The 22607-nt window shown below is 40.7% G+C and overlaps 1 protein-coding gene across 4 annotated transcripts in view; it reads left to right on the forward strand.

Moving 5' to 3' along the window:
- The window catches only part of LOC135219335 (PEST proteolytic signal-containing nuclear protein-like), a 121324-nt gene that overhangs the window by 1645 nt on the left and 97072 nt on the right, over positions 1-22607 (forward strand). For 3 of the 4 annotated variants that reach the window (XM_064256008.1, XM_064256011.1, XM_064256012.1), the window contains exon 2: positions 10781-10978. In XM_064256008.1, coding sequence (XP_064112078.1) covers positions 10781-10978 — 198 coding nt within the window. The remainder of the gene's footprint in view (positions 1-10780; positions 10979-22607) is intronic. The other variant, XM_064256010.1, reaches the window with a different exon arrangement.

Raw genomic sequence — 22607 nt, forward strand, 5'->3', positions numbered from 1 at the left:
GTCAAATCAAGGCCATATACCTAGTTAGTAGGTATACCTAATTAACGATTTTCGGGAAGGTGGTTTGCTATGGGGAATAGGCTAAGGTTTAGACCTTGGCTGATTTGGATCAGGCCCGTTTGGACCATGTACTGGCTCATTCAGACCTTTATCCAGGCTTATTTGAACCTTCATCTGATTGCCCGATTCGGACCTATAATATGCAGTGGCGGCTCCTGGGCTATCATTCATAGGGGTTTTGTTACATATGTTTTTTTTTTAGTTCCATGATATTAACTGTATAAACACACATTATATAGCACACATATATATATACCTAGTATATGACACTATAAACAATGCCGAAAACTTAACTTCTTCAAGTTTACCAATTGTATGTTTTTCTTGGGCTTTGGCTTATTACTAATGGATGATTGCCCTAAACAAATTTGAAACTGTAAACAAAACTGAAAAAGTATTAAAATACTATATTTCAAAGCAGTAACTTTGGGCAGCGGAGCGACTGACGGACGGAACTGACGGAAAATTATGAGAATATGAGGTTACATAAAAATATTAGGCACAAGATATTGGTACGGCAGCCGTATCCCTGATTGCGATATAGATATTACGGCAGTGAATTGCGCATGAGTCAATTTCAGACTTCCGGCCGTACAAATAACACAGTGTAGTGGGGGTACGTCAGATTCTGTCAGTGGTGCCGTATTGCGCTATTGACTTGCTGTAGGTACGGTAGTTTGCTAATCATGCAGCAGTTGCCGTACACTGTTGCTAAGAGCTATAGGTACGGCACTAGCAGATCAGCGACAGTAGTATTAATAGTCGAACTGAATTGTTTCGCTGAAAATGTTCAATTCAAAATGTCAAAGTGAAGCACCATATTATCATCACCAAAGCACCAAAACATTTTGGTAGTAAATGAAAATATAAAAAAAATTTCAATAATACTTAAACATACTTAGATTTTGACTCTATACATGAAAAATAAAACTAAACTAATCTATCTGTGTACTTCAAATCTTCTTTGAATCTCCTCTGAACCGTGTAATAATACATCAGTTTTCGCCAAAAAAACAGATGTTTTCAGGTTTCAACGAGCTGAAAAAAGCAATAGACATCTACGAAGAGTCAAACTTCCAGAAATTGTATATCTGTAGGTCACGATCACGAATGATTGAAACGGTCCTGAAAAGAGCCCCAAAGAGGAGATTCCAAGAAGACTTGAAGTACACAGAAATCGTGCTCTGCTGTAATCGTGGTAGTAAGGAAAACTACCAAAGTTGATCCTCTGGTAAATGGCCTAATCAGTCGTAAGTAATAATCCAAATTAGGTCTATATTAACAGCATGTTTCCCATATTGGACGCACTACTGACTGCTGCACTACCTTACTATCTAAGCTTCAAATCTTCTTTGAATCTTCTCTTCAGAGCTCTTTTCAGGGCCGATTCAATCTTTCGTGACCTACGGACATACAATTCCTGGAAGTTTGACTCTTCGTAGACATCTATTGCTTTTTCAGCTCTTTGAAATCTGAAAACATCAGTTTTTCAGTGAAAACTGATGTATTTTTACACGGTTCACGTTGGTACTTTGTCATTTTCTTGCTGTCACTGATATGCCGGAGGCGGTAAACAAGGGTTCACGCATGCGCAATTCACAGCCGTACCAATATCTATTGCAATCAGGGATACGGCTGCCGTACCAATATCCAGTTCAAAAATATTAAGTTTATGTAAACTAAGCGTAGCAAAATTAAAATCATTAAACCATGACAAAGAATAAAAGCTCACAAACAAAAACATTAAGATACAAAACTGAGTATGACAGTAAAATAAAATAACAGGCCTATATAAAACTAAAGGACTAAAGAACACCCACCTAAAACACAGACTGAGGAAGGCAGCAGAATTGCTGCCGAAAGCTATTTTGAATTTTAGTATCATTGACATTGTGGTTATAATTTTTTCCCGTTTATTGCAACTCACCACTGAGTTGCTTATTCTGCATTACATTACATATCATGACCCTTACGCGCGGGATGGCTACATTATCACCCCGCTAGCAAAATAAGAACTGCTAAGCATCAGCAGTTGCACCTAGTTTTTTTTTTTTTTTTTTTTTTTTATACAAAAACAAGAGAATGGTAATCATTTTTAAAGGATTATTGATCATCTATATTTAATCTCTCATTCATGTATATATTCATAATTATGTGCATATACATGAAATCTCTAGGGGGTGCTGCAATTCCACAGTACCTACTGATGAGAGACCACTGTGTGTATGTATTTACATATGTAACATTATATAATATTGTTTCAATGTTTGTAATCCATAATCAATCCAATGTTTATGAAAATATATTGGGAAAGCAATGGAAATCCAATCCTCTCACGTTTCTAGGACCATTTATTTCGTACAATTACATATTCCTCTAATTTTTAAAATAGTTCATGTAAAAATTAAACTAAAAATATAGCCCCAATTAACCCAAATTTGTCTGAAATAGCCCCCTGATTTACACTGGCGCATATATATGTGCACATTTCTTCAGTAGCTGACTAGTTGTTAATTTCCTTTCAATATAGTCCTCCCACAGTTTCATGAAAAACGCCCTGTAGTTCCTTGACCAGCTTTCTCTGATGTCTTTAATTTGCTCTCTTTAACAAGCTTCACCTGATTCAGTATTTCTTTTGCCTCTAAGTGTAGTAAAGATATAAGTGAATAAAAGGTGAGGTTATTTTTTTTTTTTTGCATTTATGTTCAGCTTACGATGCCACCCTCCACATTGTTGTTTTTCCTAATACTGTGCTCAAACACTGACCAGTTCTCCATTTTCCACATCTGACTCTGCAACCACGTTTGGCCAAAATAATCTGTAAACTCCCTAAATTCCGCCACTAACGTTCAGTTATGCCTGCACAGTTATAACTGCGCAGGCGTAACTGAATGTTAATGGTGGGCTTAACTGGGCCAATTACACCCACCTTGCCTGAAAGTTCATCAAAGGTTTCCCTAATATCATTGCTATAACTATATTAAATTACGTATTTGTATGGGTCCGAATTATCCTAAATAATTGTCCGAATCAGCCGAAGCAAATGGTCTGAATCAGCCTAGTAAATGGTCCGAATCTGATCCAAATCAGCCACGGGCCGAATAAGCCTGAATCTGTGCTATGGTAGAGGCCGGCCATTTGGTATTTTACCCTATACGTATAGGCTACCTATTGATACATACGTCATCTGTCGGGTCAGGTTCCTCATACTTAAATAGACGTATCCTTAACTTTTATGCCAGGTTCTGACCAAACTAGATCTTACTTACCAGTCCTAACTTGGAGCAATGTGCCCTTACCTGGCCAGGGGGCTATCCCCTAAAAAGGTGGTAACTTGCCCCAGTCAGCGATTGGCAGGAACCAAGCCCACAACTATTGAAAAGTTTTACAATACAAGTAGCTCTAGCCCAATATATTTTTTTATACAGGTAAATTAATTGGGCTAGTATGCTACTCAAGGCAGAATTGAGATGTTATATATAGTTTCCCATTAACAAAAACAGGTTTTATATCTACCCTGTATTTGAAAAATGTGGTATTCATTTATTTTGAGTATTGAAATAATTATTGATTTTGTATACTATAGAACTTGTAAGAACAAAGGATGTGCTTCACACCAAAATTTAATATCCATACCTTACAGAACAATTTACAGTTATCCATGCTTTACAGAAAAATGTAACATGCATGCTTTATGGAGACATTTAACATTATCAATGTTTTATAGAAAAGTTTAACATTATCCTTGCTTTACAAAAATTTAGCTTTACATTACCTGTGCTCTATAGAAGAATTAAGGGTAAATTTTTGCAACAGTCCCAACTCCATTTTCGTAAAGTAATTATGTATTTTCATGTGTTTTAATGTGTCTTGAAGGATTGTGATAGTAATACGTTCGGGAAGCGAGATGTTTTTGAGTTATCATACACCCTTACTACACCCGACAAGGTTGGGGGCCATTTGGGAATGCCAGGATTTGGGTGGGGTAAATCACCACCGACACAAAATGGCATTTGCATTAATGAATAAAATGAGGAAAAACAATCGTAGCATACCTACCAAGCCATAGTAAGGCAAGGTAGCCTAGTGTACTAGAGCCTAACATCTGCAAACCGTAAGGTGGTGGTGGAACGGTGCTTCGCGCCTTATCCGCGATTTTAAAGATTCTTGGCAAGCTTATATGTGCTGGCAAGCGATAATGATGCCTCAGGGGTTACAGGAGGTAAATCATGCTACAGTACATATTATTAAAAGAAAATTACAAATTCACCTTAATTGGATGGACACAAATGTTTTGATGGCTTATCGCCAGAACAAGATAGTTATGGCTCGTCTGCAGTGTCGTCGTCGTCATATAGTGATTCCCTAGGCGGTGGTGATGGCTGAGTGTCACTTAAAGGTGGATATAATTTAGCAGCTTCAGGTAAAAAAAAACATGTAACACAGAATCTTGGTAGTGCTTAATAAATAAATACCTAGCAAGATATTGTTTCAAAAACAGTTTTAATACCAGGCCTTTTCATCCACTCCTTGTTATCTCACCACGGTCATTCAATATTTTGTGTGTGAATGTTACAATTATTGGGATCAACAAAATTTTCTGTGTGATTACTTGAAAATGAGTGTATCCACTCACTGATTTTATTATAACCACGCCATGAATCACTATAAATAATAGAGCCTGGTTTAGTATAATGGTTAATTAAAGGAATTAGTTTCACCTTTGCGATTGTCAGCACCAGGATCAATGAATGCCTCAACAATAAAATTTTTTTGGTGTTCTCTCAATAACAACCAACATTGGGTAAGAGGGCAACCTTTATGGTGTTTGCTATGAGTAATTAAGAGTTTCATCTATCTCGACTTGAAGGTCAACACCACCGATTGGCTCCTGATTATTGTACCAAAAGTAAGTCACCTCACTACAAAAACTTCTCCAATCAACACTGGTCTTTGATAAGATATTCAAATATTTAACAATAGGGCGATGTTTCTCAAATTCACTTAAAAACTAGCAGAAAAAAATCAGCAATTTCCAAACTGGCAAAACTAGCTGAGAAAAATCAGCAGTTTTCATACTGGCAAAACTACCAGAGAAAAATCTCCAATATCCATACTGGCAATTTAACTTTCTGATCAGTTACAGTAAAATTACAATATTTTCTCTGTTTTGTCAGAAACAACTCGTACAGCTCCAAACATTTTTATTCTTTCTATTTACAGTGCTCATTACAATTCAAACATTTTACTTCTGCAGGTAACACTCCATGTTGTCTTAAAAAATCAATAAATTTTGTTTCGTTTTCATAGAAATCGTGAATTAAGCGAAAATAAACGCAGTTACAAGATGAATGCAGAGTAGACATAGCTTCACTCTATGAAAGAGTTGAACCAAATGACAAGAGAAAATCTCTGACACCTGTAAGATTTTCACTAGGTCATGTGACTCCTAAACATAACACAACTACCCACAATGCAATTTTAAGGGGAAAAAAATTTACATCAGAACCACAATGCAGTTCTAAACTAAAACAAAAAACTTGCATCAGAGCTCAAACTGTCCGTGTTAATTAATGTAAACAAAAACACTTAGAAATTTTTTGAGGATGGTGATTATATGTACGTATATACAGTGGGCCTCCCATATTCGCGTTCTCCAGATTCATGGATTTCTCTCGGGAACGTTTCCCCGCATTATTCGTGGAAAATTCGCGCATTCGCTGTATTTTCCTATGAGAAATATCCACAAATTCCTGGTTTTTGTTATAAATTTCATCATAAAATGCACTTTTTTGTGATAAAACTTAAAAAAACCAAGTATGAAAATTTTTAGTGGTTTATTCTTGAGTTTTAACCAACAAAATAGGCTGTTTTTAGCGTTTTTATAGGGGTTCCAAACATTCGCGGGTTCTAACTATTCACAGGGGGGTCTGCTACGCATCCCCTGCGAATACGGGGTGATATGGTGAATTTCCCCAAAAATTTTCAGACAAAGTTTAATTATTTTTTATGCCAAATGCATTTTTAATACTATAATTATTATATAATTTTTTGGAAATATTATAAAATAATACCAAATTAAGGATTATCCTAACCATTTAATCTTAACAAATTAGCAATTCTTTGATGATGGAGCAGATTTCATTATAGAAAATTCCTCTCTATTACATTTTGTACAACTTAGGTAGATTTGTAAAATAGCCTGGTCAAACAGGTCCTCTCAGTTGTTTTGTGTATCAGTGCTCTGTTCAAAATGGAAGCTTAGAGGAATGCAAGAAATCTTTTCACATAAAAGATAGATGAGATGCTCCTCAATAATCCTGATGTAGTCTACACCAAGATTGCAAATAACAATGTGCTAAAATATAATATTACCATAAGAAAATGTGAATTACCTGAATATGTGCACTAATTAAATGGTTATATACATAATACATAAAATTTACTATGTCCAAAGTAGACTAAAGGAGTGATAGGTGAATAATAAAGTATATATAGAAAAGGTCCCACAAAGATCAGATCTCATTATCTTGGCTATCAGATTGATGAACAATCTTTTCTTAAAGCTTTTTGCACAGAAATTCACATATTTGTCAAATCCAGATAAAACTACCAAGAGTTTCAAAATTAGCCACATTCTCTATTTACTGCATATCAAAGAGACAATAGAGCCTTTGATGCAGACAAATTTGGAGAAGCTTACTGAGAAAACACAAAATTTAATTTGCTATTTTGATCCAGACAAATTCCATCAAGATGATTAGTACCAAGTAGAGAAACCTGTGAGTAATCAAGTTTGACATCTAGCGCCTCTGTGGCATGGTTGGTATGGTGTTGGTGTGCCACCTCAATGGCCGTGAGTTTGATTCTCAGGCATTCCATTGAGAAGTGAGAGATGTGTATTTCTGGTGATTGAAGTTCACTCTCGACGGGGTTCGGAAGTCACGTAAAGCCCTTGGTCCCGTTGCTGAATAACCGCTGGTTCTATATGTAACGTAAAAACACCATACAAACAAACTTTGACAATCTAACATGACAGAGTTATAGTCAAAAGTCTTAAGCAATTGCTATGGATATTGAGATTATTAAAAAAAAACACGTTATTGAGATTTACTAAAAAAAAAACAGTAATTCTAATAATTTTTTCTATTTCTCATTTGTATAGTATCCTACTCAAATATGGTAACTATTATATGGTCAAACAGACATTTAGTTATTGCTATACAACATGAAGAAAAAAGTGACAACTTGCTCAACCAGTTCTAATATGCTAGACTTAGGTCAGTTGTATCATTCATCATAGTCAGGGTGGGCATGAAATATTTCTAAGTCAGCAAAGTCAAAAAGGGCTTAGTTTCAGGCCTGGTAACATGCCTATTAAAACCATAAACCTTGGCCTTCACTTCAGCCATATCTCTGGACTTGGTGTCAGTTGGCATTGGCCTTGACTTTTTCTATAGCCCAGACCAACTGAGGTTCTCCAGGCATCATTACTTTCAGCCACCTGAACATGGTACATATACGGGACTGTCTGCTGTGTTGCATCTCATCCATCACAAACAACCACCACTATTCATATTTCAAGAGATTGAACAAGTCCATGGATTAGGGAAGACTATTGTGTTACGAGGTTCTATGCCTGGTCAGTGACCAGCTTCCACCTTGTATACTCACGAGTTGCCAGATGCCACAGATTCCTTGCTTTACAATCTTTGATTCTTTTTAGCCGGTTTTTAGCTGGCGAAAGAAGATTATCCTATTGTTAAGACTGAAGGTTTGTTAGCTATGAAAAATACAAATTGATTAAACATTTGTCATGTTAGCTCAGCCATCCCCTTATATTACTACAGTCCTACATTGGCTTACTTAGACAAATGCTCTCTTCTTTGTCATTTGTATACACACCACTGCTTTCCTTGCTTTTCCTATTCTGTGACTGGTTATTCTCCCATGCTACCATTATCCATTGTATTTGCTCACAAATACTAATAACATGAGTCACACCTCACGTGGTGCACTGTAGGCATTACTTAAGTGTCTTTGCAGCGTCCCTTTGGCCCCTAGCTGCAACCTCTTTCTTTCCTTGTACTTTCCCTTCATTCATTCCTTGGACTTTCCCTTCCCCTTCATTCATATTCTTTATTCCATCTGAGTTTCCACCCTCTCAAAAAATGATTTCATAGTGCAACTGCGAGGTTTTCTTCCCATGACACCCTTAAAACCACCTTACTGTCACTTTCCAATTCAGCGCTGAATGAGTTTGTGGCTTAGATTCTATATTTTGTTTATCCCACAGTCCCACCCTCTCTTCCACTATCCTTATTACTATTCATTGCTTCATCTTCCTAGTTCAGTTTACCCTCATGACATTGCTCTTCCTTACATTTACTTTCATTACTCTCCTCTTGTAAGTACTTTTAAATTCCTTTATGATTCTACAGATTTCTTCGCTATCCCAAGTCAACATTGTTCTTGCATTTGCTCTTTTTCCAACCTCTTATATCACTCCATCCATAGAGAAATTGATCCACCATGGAGGGAGACAACACTCACATGTACATATCAGATCCTCTTTTACAATAAACCAGCCTCCCTTTCTCTTGCATATTATAACAGTTGCCTCACTTCCAACGTATAAACATAAAACGCTACCATAATTATTTCGTAAAAAAAGAAAAACTGATCCATAGTCTAAAGCCACACTAATCTTCCTGCATTAGTCGTCCTGTCATTAGTTTTACTCTGTAAAAATTTAACTTGCATCTAAGTAATGTTATGCTGACATAATTCTTGCAGTTACCTCTGTCAACTTACTTTCATACAAAGGAGCAGTTATGCCTCTTGCCCATTCCTTAGCCAGACTTATCAATCCTGGGCAGCTTTTTCTTTTTCTTCTTCACTCTCTTGACCACCTTATAAAGCCAAATTTTCCTCCTTTCCTAAACAATTATGTACATGTATGTGTATTTTTTGCTCCTTCAACCAAGCCCTGTAGGGGGATAGGGTGGTGGACTGTAGGCTTTACTCGAGTTTCTCAGCATCGTCCCTTCAGCCGTAGGTGCAACCTCTCTCATTTCATTTTCTATCCCGCCATTCATATTCTCTTCCTTCTTACTTTCCATCCTCTCCTATCAATGGTTTCAATATTATTTTCAATGCTGAATAACCTCATGAGTTTCAGCTCTGGTCTTTGGCCTAAATTTTATATTCCATTCATTCAATCAAATAATGGTCAAATATCCCTCCAGCCACTCTTTACACTAATACATTGAGCAACTTGTTTTTCAAGTAACACAAGGTTCTCTCTCTCTCTCTCTCTCTCTCTCTCTCTCTCTCTCTCTCTCTCTCTCTCTCTCTCTCTCTCTCTCTCTCTCTCATTAAATAAGGAAGCCTATATATTTTAAATACATCAAACTTGAGTTTTGAGGTAAAGGCTATGTAAGTTTACATTTGTATGTATGTATACCATAACTCGTAATTTGCTTACCAGTCATGGATTTGGACATGGTACCTGGTACTATCTCTTCAGTTCTTATGAAGACACTGGTTTTGGTGCAAGTTTAAAACTGATTACCATAATAGTATTGTAATTATTCTGTCCCAAACAATGTCTACAGCGACATTACTTCCCAGGTTGATTCTAGCTGGGCAATTGGACAGTGATGGGTACATTGCATTTGGCATCAAGTGAACAGTAGTGATTTATAAGGCTAATCAGGTGTGTTAGGTCTTGGTGACCAGCACCTTTGATGTTTCCGTTTGTTATAAGGGCTTCTTTTGAATAGCTCTTTGTTAATAACCACCATTCTCTCGAGGGATCCTTGTACTCCCAGCTCAGTGTCACTGAGGTACATTTGAGTTCTGTGGTCATAGTTTTCAAGATCGCATACTTGAACATGTTCAGCTTGTGCATACTTAAGGTTTGGAGCCATTTTGGTTCAACTAGTTTTCATCTCATGGGGTGTTTAGTAAATACTGAATTGAATATTGTTTCCACTGCAGAAAGTACACCATCTGTAAAAGTACTGGTTTGTATTATATGAAACACGAAACATATCTATTAAGACTTTGGGTTTTTCTACATTTCTGTTGTTAATTCAGTGCATCTTGTGCAATAAAAAAAGTTTTTGCAGTATTTCATTTTAAAACAAATATTAATGCCTTCCATGTCATTTTATATGGTAGTAGATTATAGTAGGCTGTGAAAAAATTAAATCCCCAAAAGTAATGTTACAAGCTATAATCAGATTGTCAGGTTATTGTTTTGCCAGTATTATAAGCTGTGGTTTTACTTTAATGGTAAAGAACTAAATTTGCACAATCAGGGGAAGTATGTATATTACAAAAATAGCTACATATTATGGTACTGCACCAGTGATTCACAGGAAGTTGGTGCTTTTTCAGCTCAGGAACATTTAATATGCAATGGTTTTTAAGTTTCACTCAAAACATGTCCTTGATTTATGCTTTGAATATTATTTTGTACATGCTATGTGACAATTATGTTGAGAAATAAGTTGCTTGAGTTTGACTGTTCAGCAGTATTTTGTATTGTCTTGTCATTTATGAGGTCACTTTTTAGAAGGGTCAGATTGGTTTCCAAGGGCATAAATGATAAGTAACATCTGGAACTTTATTGGACATCCATCTTGTATCGTGTTGTGACCTGTGCCTGGCTCTACTCTCTTCTTATAATTTTTCTCCGTCTCACCTTCGCCAGTGTTTATCTCCAGAGACATCAGTGGTCGAGAGAACTTCTTCCACCAAGCGACCGGTGGCTGATGGAGAAGATGGCGAGGAGCCCAAGAAAAAAATAAGTTTTGGGCTTAACAAATCCAATGACAAAGGTGATGTCGGGATGTCCCTCTCTGGCAAGAAGCCCCTGGGATGTATCTCAATCAAACTAGGACAACATCAGGTAAGTTTCAAATAAGAACAACAGTTTTGCAAGTATTTGTATAGGTTGCACTAGTTAAGAATGTCAGAGCCTGTGAATATGGTAACAAATTGGCCAAGGCACCAACCACTTAGTGAGATAATACCATTGGAGAAAAGTAGAACCCTTCTTGGAGTGGCTAGAAGCATGATGTTGGATTTCTTTCTCAAGGTTTGGTCTGTAGCCTTTTCCTTTGCTGTTACATGGTCTGAGAACTGTCTAAATTCGCTTAATAGTTTGGCATAATCTCAGTTCTCTTCTTTCTTTATAGTATACTTCTGTGATACTGAATATGCCACTCATTTTTGTTGTTCTTGGTATTTCTTAGTTAGATCATGAAACTCAAGATGAATTAATGGAACATCAATAGCCATTCCAAATCCCTTGTAGGTCATACAGAACTTGTTGGAGATAATCACCAATTGAGTTCTTAGATAAATGCTGGAAGAAGGGTAGGAAAGAGTAGTATATGGTTTGGAGGTACTATCAAGAAGAACTTTAGTCATTTGTTGGTGTAATAGGAAGTGGAGGTGTAAAGGTGTTGGAAAAAAAAACAAATATAAATGTAAAAAGGGATTGAGGCAAGGTAGATGTAGGATATAATGACAGATACTGGGTAAAATAGTGTTTTTATAATTTATACATTATGACGATGAGGGAAAGTTTGAAACTATGCCACAGATGCTACAGTCAGAGAGTGTACTTGTGGTAGGAAACCTAAGTGGGCATAATGAGAACTGATGTGTTGCAAAGATAAAGATTCAGAGAAAGAAATCAGCAAGTACTTGAATTGTTCAAGAAGCAATGGTTAAAGTTGTAGGGCACCATGTTTCAAGATTCCAGGCGATTAAAATATACGATAGTACAGTACGTACAGACAATGCTAAAGATTATTTTGAGTAAGCCATGACTGCCCAAGAGAAAGATAGAGTAAGAAACAAATATATAAAAATGATGAAAACTAATAGTATATATAAGGATTTAAAGAAATTGTCAGTATATGCTATAACAAAGAAGTGGCTTTTGGAAACCTTTTAACATGTCATTCAAAAGTAGTATGTTAGGAAGAGACAAGCGAGTGGAATCAAGGTCTAGAGTAGGGAGTCCCTGGTTAATGTAGTTGTTCTGTTCCTGGCCGAGCACTGTTAACTGAAAATTGCAGATAATTATTCATAAGTGGTGTTGTATGATGTTATAAGTGCCAATACGTAAGTGTTTATGATGTTATAAGTGCCAATACGTAACTGCTTGTTGCTGCCGGTAAACCACTTGCTGACAACGAAAATCACTTCCCGTTGCCAAAATTGTGGTTAATGACGTTGTTAACCAAGCGTCGTAAAACCAGAATGATGTTAACAGATGCTGCCGATCCCTGATTATTGGCAGGGGTTCTGTTCCCTGGGGTATGCCGATAAGCAAAAACTGCCATTAACTGAAACTCGGCAATTTATGGTGCCATAATGCCGGGTATGGCACTGATAACCAGTTATTGGCGTCATAAGCACCCTTATGGCCAATAACCGGAAATAGACAAGCCCCTTAAAACCGGATTGCTGATAACCGAGTCCGCTGGTAACCGGGGACTGCCTGTGTATATAATGGATCGGGGTAACTGCATGTGAGGTAATAAGTTGATTGTTACTCTAGGTAGGGCATATTTCCTTTGCCCAGAGATACCAATGCTCTTTACACCAGACAACACTGAGCATGTTACACTTTTTCTTTCTTTTCTATCTTTATTAAGGAAAAAAAAAAGATTAATTGGTTAGCCTGACACAATTAGGCATGTTTAGTTTGACAGTAAGGGCATAGAACTAGTCAGAACTAAACTAAAGATGAATTCTCTAAACAAAAAGGCCCCTTCTGTAAGTATATGAAAAATTTTGGAGAATATAAAAGCAAGGCCAGCTCATTAAAAATGAGCAATGAATTTGGGGAAAATCGTTGAGGTATTAAATGATGTGCAAAAAATGGAAATGGACGGTTGTTCTGCTCAGAATGTAAGGTATGAAGAAGCTGGCACAAAATCCATCAGTGTTGACACGAAGAAATGTTACAGTCGTCCCCCCCCTATTCGCGGGGGATCTGTACCAGACACCCCCCCCTTTCCCCCGGCAAATAGTTAGAACCCGTGAATAGTTGGAACCCCTATAAAAATGCTTAAAACCTATTTTGTTAGTTAAAACTCAAGAAAAACATAACATTAAACCTATTTTTAGTTCTAATATAAGTTGAACTGAGTTCGTGACGGGAATGTTCCGAATCCCTTCATAGTGTGTGCTCTTTTTCGCGTTCCCTGTTAGAAGTAAGGTGTTGGTGCCCTTGTCTGTACATAGCCCGAGCCTAGAACTGCCTTGCGACAGTTGGTAATGTCCACTGCCAGACGATGGAGTTCTGTGCCCTCCAATACCTACTTCGCCCTTTTCATGGTCTGAATCTTGTTTAAAGCATTCGCATAAGGACCGTTTCGGTAGGTGCAAGGCCAATGGGTAAGCGTTAATCCTCGTTTCGTAGGCGCATTCTGCCGTTTTCAACACTTGGTTTGTGGTGTTTACATGCATAGGATTAATAATATATAGTATAGGTATAGACTTACTGAGATGATCATGTATCTGTAGCAAGGTTTTACACATTTTTTTTTTTAGATATGTCGACTCAGTTGACTGTTATTGCTCTCATGTTTTGGGGTTATTCTATATTCTTGTCTGCTAGCATATTCCTCTTTCTTTGTAATGCTTGTGTTCGTCCTTTGCTTGCATTCTCTTCAGTTATCGGCAAATCTCTTGCTACTGCCTCGATTTTTGTTTTTCTTTCAAGTCTATACTGTCTGTAGTATCTAAGGTTCTCTCTAAGTTAGATATTATTCTAGCTTCAGAGCTTTCTAACAAAGTTTCAAATAGGAATGCTTTCAAGTATATACGTTCGCTTCCAGACAAGGTGGGAGAGTCGTAACTCCTCTCCCACCGCCTTCCACTTTTCCATGTTCTGGCGCCTTGTGTTCTTTCCCTCAGTCGACTTGTGTGGACTTGACCGAGTCCTGTCTTCCTTTCATTGAGTCGTGGTGGATGCAATACAGCACTCGGCTGCTGTCACCTCTTATCGTCGTGTCGCTTTCTGTTGCCAAGGGTTGCGGAGAAAGAGCAATCCTTTAAGCACTTTTGTATACCTCCTGTCGGCAGCTGTCTCCTCCTGTCACCCGCTGGCGGAAGAAGAACTTGAAATGGAGTTGGAGGAACTCGTTCCAGCTGGTCGCGTTTGTTGCAACATTACGCTTTGTTGTATCCTCATTTTGTTGAGGAGAGGCCACATAGAGAATATGTCTTGCTTGTCTTAGCATATTTCGGCACCTCTAAACATTGGAAAAGAGAACCAATATATTCTATTAGAGAGCATTTCATGAGTTTTCTTGTACTCGGACGCACAATCTCCCTTTAGGCCTGCCTTGGCTTGTCATCTTTTGTCTTATAAAGTCGCAGAGCCAAAGACCACCTCTTGTAGTACAAACGCTTATTGGTCCTTTAACTGTCTTTAGTGGGAGGTTCGCTTTCTTTCTCTTTCCTGTGGGGAAATGAACCCGAGACTGACAGACATGCTGATGGAGTTTCAGTCTAGCTTGTCGAGTTGTTACCTTTTACTTAGCTACGTTGTCTTGTCTCTGCGGCTGCTTAGAGAGGTGGAGGCGCCAACCCAGCTGGTTTGTGAAGCCAGCTTTAGGGTTTGTCACCAGCGGGAGATTTAGCGAGGAACATGAGGAAAAGTAACTAATTTCTGATGCTGCAGGGTAATGTCCTTATGCTTATACTCGCTCGGTTTGGAAGAAATGAGAACACCTTCTCTTCCTGTCTGATTATGCAGCTTGGGTTAAGGCAATAGGGGATTATCTATTGGTAGCCTTGTTTTATACCTTTCAGGGATAAGTGCAGACTCAGGTTCTGGGATATGGACAGTTCCAACCTCCTAACATGCATCGAGAGACTTGGGACCAGTACTTTACAGTGGAGACGGTGAAGGACATTTATGATTCTTTTTTGGTTGTCCTCCACTGGTTTAATCTCCCTCTTATAGCTTCCTTTGTCTTCAGCAGAAATCTCTCATAAGCTCTTTTTAGTAGGAGATTGTGTATAACTGAATCACGAAAGTTTGGAACGTGATAAATCCATAAATAAAGGTATAAGCCACAAAGGAAAAATAAACAACGGAATTTCCACAAGATCTTTTGACGTTCAGCGTTGAACGTCGAAAGATCTTGCGGAAACTCTGTTGTTTATTTTTCCTGCGTGGCTTATACCTTTATTTATAGTAGGAGATTGTATATAGAGGGAATGATGGTCCAAGGGTAATTTTTTGGGACAACCTCCATAAGTAATTGGAGATATTCTTGGGCATTTGTAGACTGAATAACATGATGTGTCTGCCTACATACTTTTTGGTTTTCTAGCATGGTTTTAGTGCCTTTCCAAAGAACAGTCAGACTTGTGGTACACATGCAGAATCACTTACCAAAACATCCTCAGTCATGCAAGTTCCTTCAAGATTTTTTTACAAGAAGGTATTGCTGTTCTCTGCACTCTTGTTTGGGTTAGTGAGCAGCCCGCTATAAGTTTTGTCAGGGACTTGTTGCCCATTGGTGGATGGTGTTGACTTTTGGAGCAAGACACTTCTACTGAATCAGTGATTCAAGTTGGCCAACTCTGACAACAGTATTCCAAAGGCCAAGGACCTGTTGTTTCTTCTGGCCCAATTTCTATGCATTATTTTTTTTATTCTCTATCCCCATTTCTTATCTAGTGACGTGGGGATGATACTTTGATTATGCATGCTTGTCGGTCAGAGATGCCTAGGCACATGCTTCTTGAAGAATTTTTCAGCCTGTAGGAAACTTCCATATGGTGAGGGCTTTTCCTTGTTAGGAAACATGGCCTCACTAGGGATTTTTTCAGATGATCATGCTCAATTAATGTACAGTTTCAGCATAAGAGTTTACGACTTCCAAATAACATTCATTAAATTTGTAAGTAATCCAGAACCATCTTTGGCTCCAGGACTGTAGGAGGGACTCTGTAAACAAGAATTGCCCATTTTGTTCTTAAGCCCAAGTCCAGGTTTTGGTCTTTTCCCTTGGTCATGCAACACCAACAACAGTTTCACTAATGTTATACACTTTCATGCAACATAGAATGGTTAACATTACTCCTGGTAAAACTTTTTAGATGTCAGGGCAGTGGAAAGACATCAGGATGCTTAGCAGGTTTATTCCTGTTCAGAAACAGTGTCTTTGTGGGAAGTTTGCTGCTTTGAGTGAAATGAAACAACATACTGGTTTCATCATTCATTCTGTGGAAGGACAGTGTTTTGGCAATTGGGGATTCAGGAAGAACAAACTGCCTTCAAGGGCCTTTACATCCATAAGTTTGGCACTTGGTGTGGGATTTAAGGAGCACTCATTTAGACTTAGAAGCATGTAGATGAACAGGAGCAACCAAATGATCACTACTTCTTTGATGGCCCTCAGACTTGAGCAGTGGATGCTTTCTTAAATTTGGCCCAATTCAGACTCATAGGCCTGCCTCTCGTATCTACTCTGAATATTATTGAACAATTTCAAGTTCAAGATTTGCTTAGTGTCTCCTGTTGAGCCCATGTAGCCTCAGGGCAAATGATTTTCAGAATTTCCAATGCTCTCGGTAGATGTCTCATTCTTCCATTAGGAGGAAATCAACTTGACTTCACAATTCCATAAACTTTCATTAACTTAGGCATCTCCTTAACTGCTAGGAGATGTTAGAAAGTTCTCCCCAATAAGTGAGATCAGAAGCAGTGGTCTGTGTATTACTGAGGGTGCCATTTTAGAGGAATTTTCAGCACCTGGAACCTTGTAGACGTCAATGTTTTCTATTTAGAGAAGATAAGACTTTTCACTGTCTACTTCCAAATTTTGTACATGCCACTTCCCCGGCAGATATATACTTAGCTATAGTCTCTGACGTCCCGACAGAATTCAAAACTCGCGGCACACGCGACAGGTAGGTCAGGTGACCAGCCCACTCCCGCCGCTGGGTGGCGGGAAATAGGAACCATTCCCGTTTTCTAACCAGAAATTTTTTCTGTCGCCGGTAGCAACAACATCGTTGTTGGTACCTCCTGCATTGGAATTCTTTTCTCGTTGGCCGAGGATTATCGATTTGTCTTTTGGTGATGTACTTTGATCTTTGGTTTTGGCATACGCTTATAGTGGACTGTTTTTTGGATTTGGAATTGGATTCTCTTTAAAATGTCTGACGTGGCACCTGTATTTAGGGTGTGTGCGAAAGAGGTATGTAAGGTGAGGCTACCGAAAGCTTCGGTGGATCTCACACAGTTTGTAAAAAATGTAGGGGGAATGATTGTTCTGAGACTAACACCTGTCTGGAATGTGAGAACTTAACGGAAGTGGAATGGAAGACCTTGGCTTCTTATGTAAGAAACTTGAGAAAGATAGGGTTAGGAGGGCTTCCTCCATCAGAAGCTCAAGTAGATCCTGCTCTAATGAACAGGAAGTAGCTCCTAACTTTCATAGTATTTCTCCTGCTCATAGTTTGGTTTCAGCCCCTTCCCCCAGTAGCGAACCTGTAGATGCGTCTACGGAAATGGCTGCAATGAGAGCCTCTATAATCAGCTTGAAAACGCAACTGCAAGCGATGAAGGAGACAGGTAAGCGCAGTGATGTGTGCAGTGATTTGTGCAGTGTCCCCAGTGAAGTGGAGGGGGCGTCTGACCGACTCCGCATTGCTCCTAGGCCTAGACCTCTTTCAGACTCCCATGACCAAGGGAGGAGGAATGTCGAAAGCCGCAAGGGGGATGTAGAGTATTCCCAACGGTCAGGCGCCCTTCGGCAGATCCTGTAGCCGCTTCCCAGGCTGCCAAGGATAGCTACTGCAAAAGCGTCCTGAGGAAGTGCTTTTCGGACTCAGACTCTTCGTCTCCCAGAAGGGGATGGAGTTCTTCCGCTAAATCGCGTCCTCTTAAGAGATCCTGGAAGACGCCAAATAGCGAAGCGTTACGTTCCAGTCCGGAGCCTTTTCCGGATTATTCGCCTGCTCCGTAAGAAGAGAGCCATGAGAACTCCTGACTCTTCCCCGGAAGACTTATCACACAAGACAAAGGAAGTCTTGGTAGGACTCCAACAGCAGTTGTGTGTTGCTTAGTAGGAGTTCTTGCTGAAGGCTCTTTTAGGAAAGAAAAGACACCTTTTCCTTTCTTTCCCATCAAGAGTTCCGTTAGGAGAGAGTCAGAGAGTAAGCGTCCTGGCGTTAGCAGACGCTCCTCGCCTGAAAGGTTTTCGTCCCCAGCGAGACCTTCTTCAGTCGTACATGACAGAAATCGGAAACGCCCTATGAGCAAGAGTTCTCCCAGGAGTTTGACTAGAGAAGAGTTTGCCTCCCATGGCAAGCATCAGGAGCCTGATTCGCGAATTTCTCGTGAGAGAATTCGTTCGACTAAGAGCTCCGGGAGAGAAGAGAGTCCCTCTCGATTTAGAGCTCCTCTAGAAGAAAGGAGCACTCGTTCGTCCTCGAGACATTTTCCGAAGGACGCAAGAGTTTCGCCTAATAGGCCTCGAAGATTGGACAAGTTTTCTTCTCCTCCTAGGGGGAGGAGTAGGAGAGAATTCTAGCTCCTCTCGAAAGACAAAAACAAAGGAAAAAGGAGTTATTCGCCTGCTAGACGCAGTCACGGGACAAAACGCTCCCCCCTCCCCTCATGGACGACGGGAACAGAAGGTTCTCCTTTCTCCTCGCAGGCGCATTTCGCCTTCTAGGCGTCCTCATCAGGACGCAAATGCCTCTCCTTCTTGGACCAGGCAGCCTCACCAGGACGCAAGCGCCTCGCCTTCTTGGCCTAGGCGCTCTCACCAGGACGCAAACGCGTCTCCTTCTTGGCGCCAGGAACAGGATGTTCTACTTTCGCCTAGCAGGCGTTCTTCGCCTCACAGGCGCCTGATTCAGGACGCAAGCGCCTCTCCTAGCAGACGCAAGGAGCACATCAGAAGTCCGAGTATAGAGAAACTCCAGGACTCACACAGGAAGGATGATAGGAGTAAGGAAGAAAGGAAAAGACTTCCTTCAAAGGATCGGTCTTCCTGTTGAGGAAAAGCCCTCTTCTCCCACATCACTTTTGGAAGAAGTATCGGATGAAGAGATAACCAAGATGCAGGAGTTTCAGACTATAAGAGACTTGCTTCTCTATTGCTGCAGGTGTTTGGAGACTCACTACGCCAGTCGGATCCCCCTTCGCCAGGATCGTTATTATCCAGTACGAAAATGTCGAAGGCTTCCTCATTCGTTAAGATGACCCCTACTCTTTCTATGAGAAAGTCTCTGAAGAGTCTAGAGAACTGGCTCAGGGCTAAGAAAGAAGCGGGTAAGACAGTATTTTCTTGTCCACCCTCTAAGTTGACAGGGAAACCAGGGATGTGGTATGATACCAAGGAGCCAATGGGCCTGGGTCTACCTTCGTCCTCTGATGCGGATTTTTCCGCTCTTGTAGATGCGTCTAGAAGACGCTCTCTACACTCGGCAAAAGCCTCTTGGGGAATGTGTGAGGTGGATCATCTCATCAAGGGCCTCTTCAAGACTCTCGAGTCTTTAACTTCATGGACTGGGCCTTGGGAGCCTTAGCCAAGAAGTCGCAAGAACCAGACTTCGTTTCCATGGAAGATTGTTGGCAGTGTTTTAACCTGCCTAGACAAGGCGGTTATGGATGGCTCAAATGAAGTGGCATCCCTGTTTGGATCCTGTATTTTTGAAGAAGAGGGCAGTGTTTAGCTCCTTCTTAACAAAATCTGTTTCTCCTATGCAGAGATCCTCCCATTTATACGCGCCCCTCTCTAGTCACCTGTTTCCTCAAGAACATAGTGAGAGACATTTCGAAGACGCTTTCAGAAAAAGCCACACAGGACCTGCTGGCTCAGTCAGCGAAGAGGCTAAAGCCTGCTGTGCCTCTGGCGAAAAAGGAGAAAGTTCCCTTCCAGCAGCCCTTTCGAGGTAGGTCTGCATCAAGAACTTCTCTTAGAAGTAGACGACCGGAGAGAGAAGGAAGGTCTTCTCGAAGGCCGTTCGTCAAACCCAGTGAGACGGGGGTCCTCCAGATAAAAGTGGGTGCCAGGCTTCTAAGATTTTACGAAACTTGGGCACAGAAAGGTGCCGATGCCTGGACCCTATCCATCCTAAAGAAAGGATATTTAATCCCCTTCAGGGAAAAACCTCCCTTAACGACAACTCCAAGGGAGTTAACAGCAAATTACAAGGAATCCGTCAAGAAACAAGCCCTTCTACATCTCGTAGAGCAGATGCTTTTCAAGGAAGCCATAGAGGAAGTAAGAGATCTCTCTTCCCAGGGGTTTTACAATCGCCTGTTTCTTAGTTCCGAAGAGCTCAGGAGGTTGGAGCCAGTTCTGGACGTGAGCGCCCTGAACGAATTCGTAGCAAAAAGGAAGTTTACTATGGAGACGACAGCCTCGGTGTTAGCAAGCCCTTGCGTCCATGGGGTGGACTGGATGGTATCCCTGGACCCTGCAGGATGCTTATTTCCACGTACCCAATACACCCATCGTCCAGGAAATACCTAAGATTTATGGCTCAAGGAAGAGTTTTTTCAATTTCGGGACCCTTTGCTTTCGGACTATCAACAGCCCCCCAAGTGTTCACGGGTCTAATGAAAAATGTGGCCCACTGGCTTCACCATCGAAGGGATTCGGATATCCTTGTATTTAGACGACTGGCTGATACGAGCACAGTCGCGAGTCAGATGTCTGGAGGACTTAAAACTGACACTGGAGTTAACACAGTCCTTGGGACTGTTGGTAAACCTCGAGAAATCCCAGATGATTCCCCAGCAGAACATTGTTTATCTGGGGATTCGGATGGATTCTCGGGGTTTTCAGGTTTTTCCATCACAGGAAAGACAGAACCGCTGCTTGGAAAAAGTAGCAACCTTCCTAGAGAAAGAACAATGTTCCGCGAGGGAATGGATGAGTCTTCTGGGGACCCTTTTTCCTCGTTGGAACAGTTCATTTCTCTAGGAAGGCTTCACCTAAGGCCGTTACAGTTCTATCTAAGAGAAACGTTGGGATCAGAAATCTCAAAATCTGTCCGATTCCTTCCAGATCACGAAGGAGATAAGGAGGACCTGCTCTGGTGGATGAATCCGTGCAGGATCAGCGAAGGAGTATCCCTTCACGTTCCGAACCCTCGGCTAGTGTTGTACTCCGACGCCTCAGATGCGGGGTGGGGGGGAGCCACTCTAGGGGACGAGAGAAGTGTCAGGCACCTGGAGGGGAGAACAGGTGTCCTGGCACATCAATATGAAAGAGTTAGCAGCGATTCACCTGTCCCTCATACACTTCGAGGCTCAGATCACGGGTTCGGTACTGCAGATCATTCGGCAAACACAAAACACCCTAGCTTATATCAAGAAGCAAGGAGGGACGCACTCGTTCTCCCTTTACAGGAAAGCAAGGGAACTACTGCTTTGGGCAGAAGAGAGAAGAATCACTCTCCGGACAAGATTCATCCAAGGAGACAAAATGTACGAGCCGACCTTCTGAGCAGGAGAGACCAAGTACTCCTACAGAATGGACGTTGCATCAGGAAGTATGCAACAGACTTTGGAACCTCTGGGGGGAGATCAAAATATAGATCTTTTTGCCACCCATTGGAACAACAGGCTGGAAAGTTACTGCTCCCGATCGCCCGACCCAAGGGCGATGGCAGTGGACTCCCTTCTCCTCGATTGGGCAGGAATAGACGGGTATGCTTTTCCTCCGTTCAAAATATTATCGGAAGTGGTAAGGAAGTTTGCAGCAGCAGAGGGAGCCAAACTGACCCTCATAGCCCCGTTCTGGCCTTCACAAAACTGGTACACAGAGGTACTGGGATGGATGGTAGACTTTCCGATCTCTCCCAAACAAAACAGGAGCGATCTTCTCAGACAACCCCACTTCGACAGGTATCACAAAACCTACCCTCCCGCTCTCGCTCTGACTGCCTTCAGACTATCGAAGGACTTGTCAGAACGAGAGGCTTTTCTCGAGAACTGCGAAAGCTATCGCAAGAGCGAGAAGACCATCTACTATTCGAGTATACCAGTCGAAGTGGGATGTGTTTCGCAGATGTGTAGAGCTCAGAAGATATCCTCGTCCAGTACCTCTGTGACAGATATAAGCCGATTTCCTCCTGTAGTTTGAAGGAGAAATGTAATTTAGTAGTCTCTACAATTAAGGGCTATAAGAGTATGCTATCTTCAGTCTTCAGGCATAGAGGCCTTAACATTGGGGAAGACAAAGATTTGCATGACCTGATAAGATCCTTCGAGACGTCAAAGAACAGAGGGATTAGAGCACCTAATTGGAACTTAGATGTGGTCCTCAAGTACTTAATGACATCAAAATTCGAACCTCCCTGTAAGGCTACGTTCAGAGACCTGACAAGGAAGTCTTTATTCTTGGTCCGCGCTGGCTTCAGCGAAAAGAGTAAGTGAGCTACAAGCCTTAGAACATAATGTTGGCTTTAGGAACGACTCGGCGTTCTGTTTCCTTCAAACCAATGTTTTTGGCGAAGAATGAGAACCCTTTCGA

The sequence above is a fragment of the Macrobrachium nipponense genome, chromosome 1 (assembly GCF_015104395.2).
Source record: "Macrobrachium nipponense isolate FS-2020 chromosome 1, ASM1510439v2, whole genome shotgun sequence".
Taxonomy (NCBI): domain Eukaryota; kingdom Metazoa; phylum Arthropoda; class Malacostraca; order Decapoda; family Palaemonidae; genus Macrobrachium; species Macrobrachium nipponense.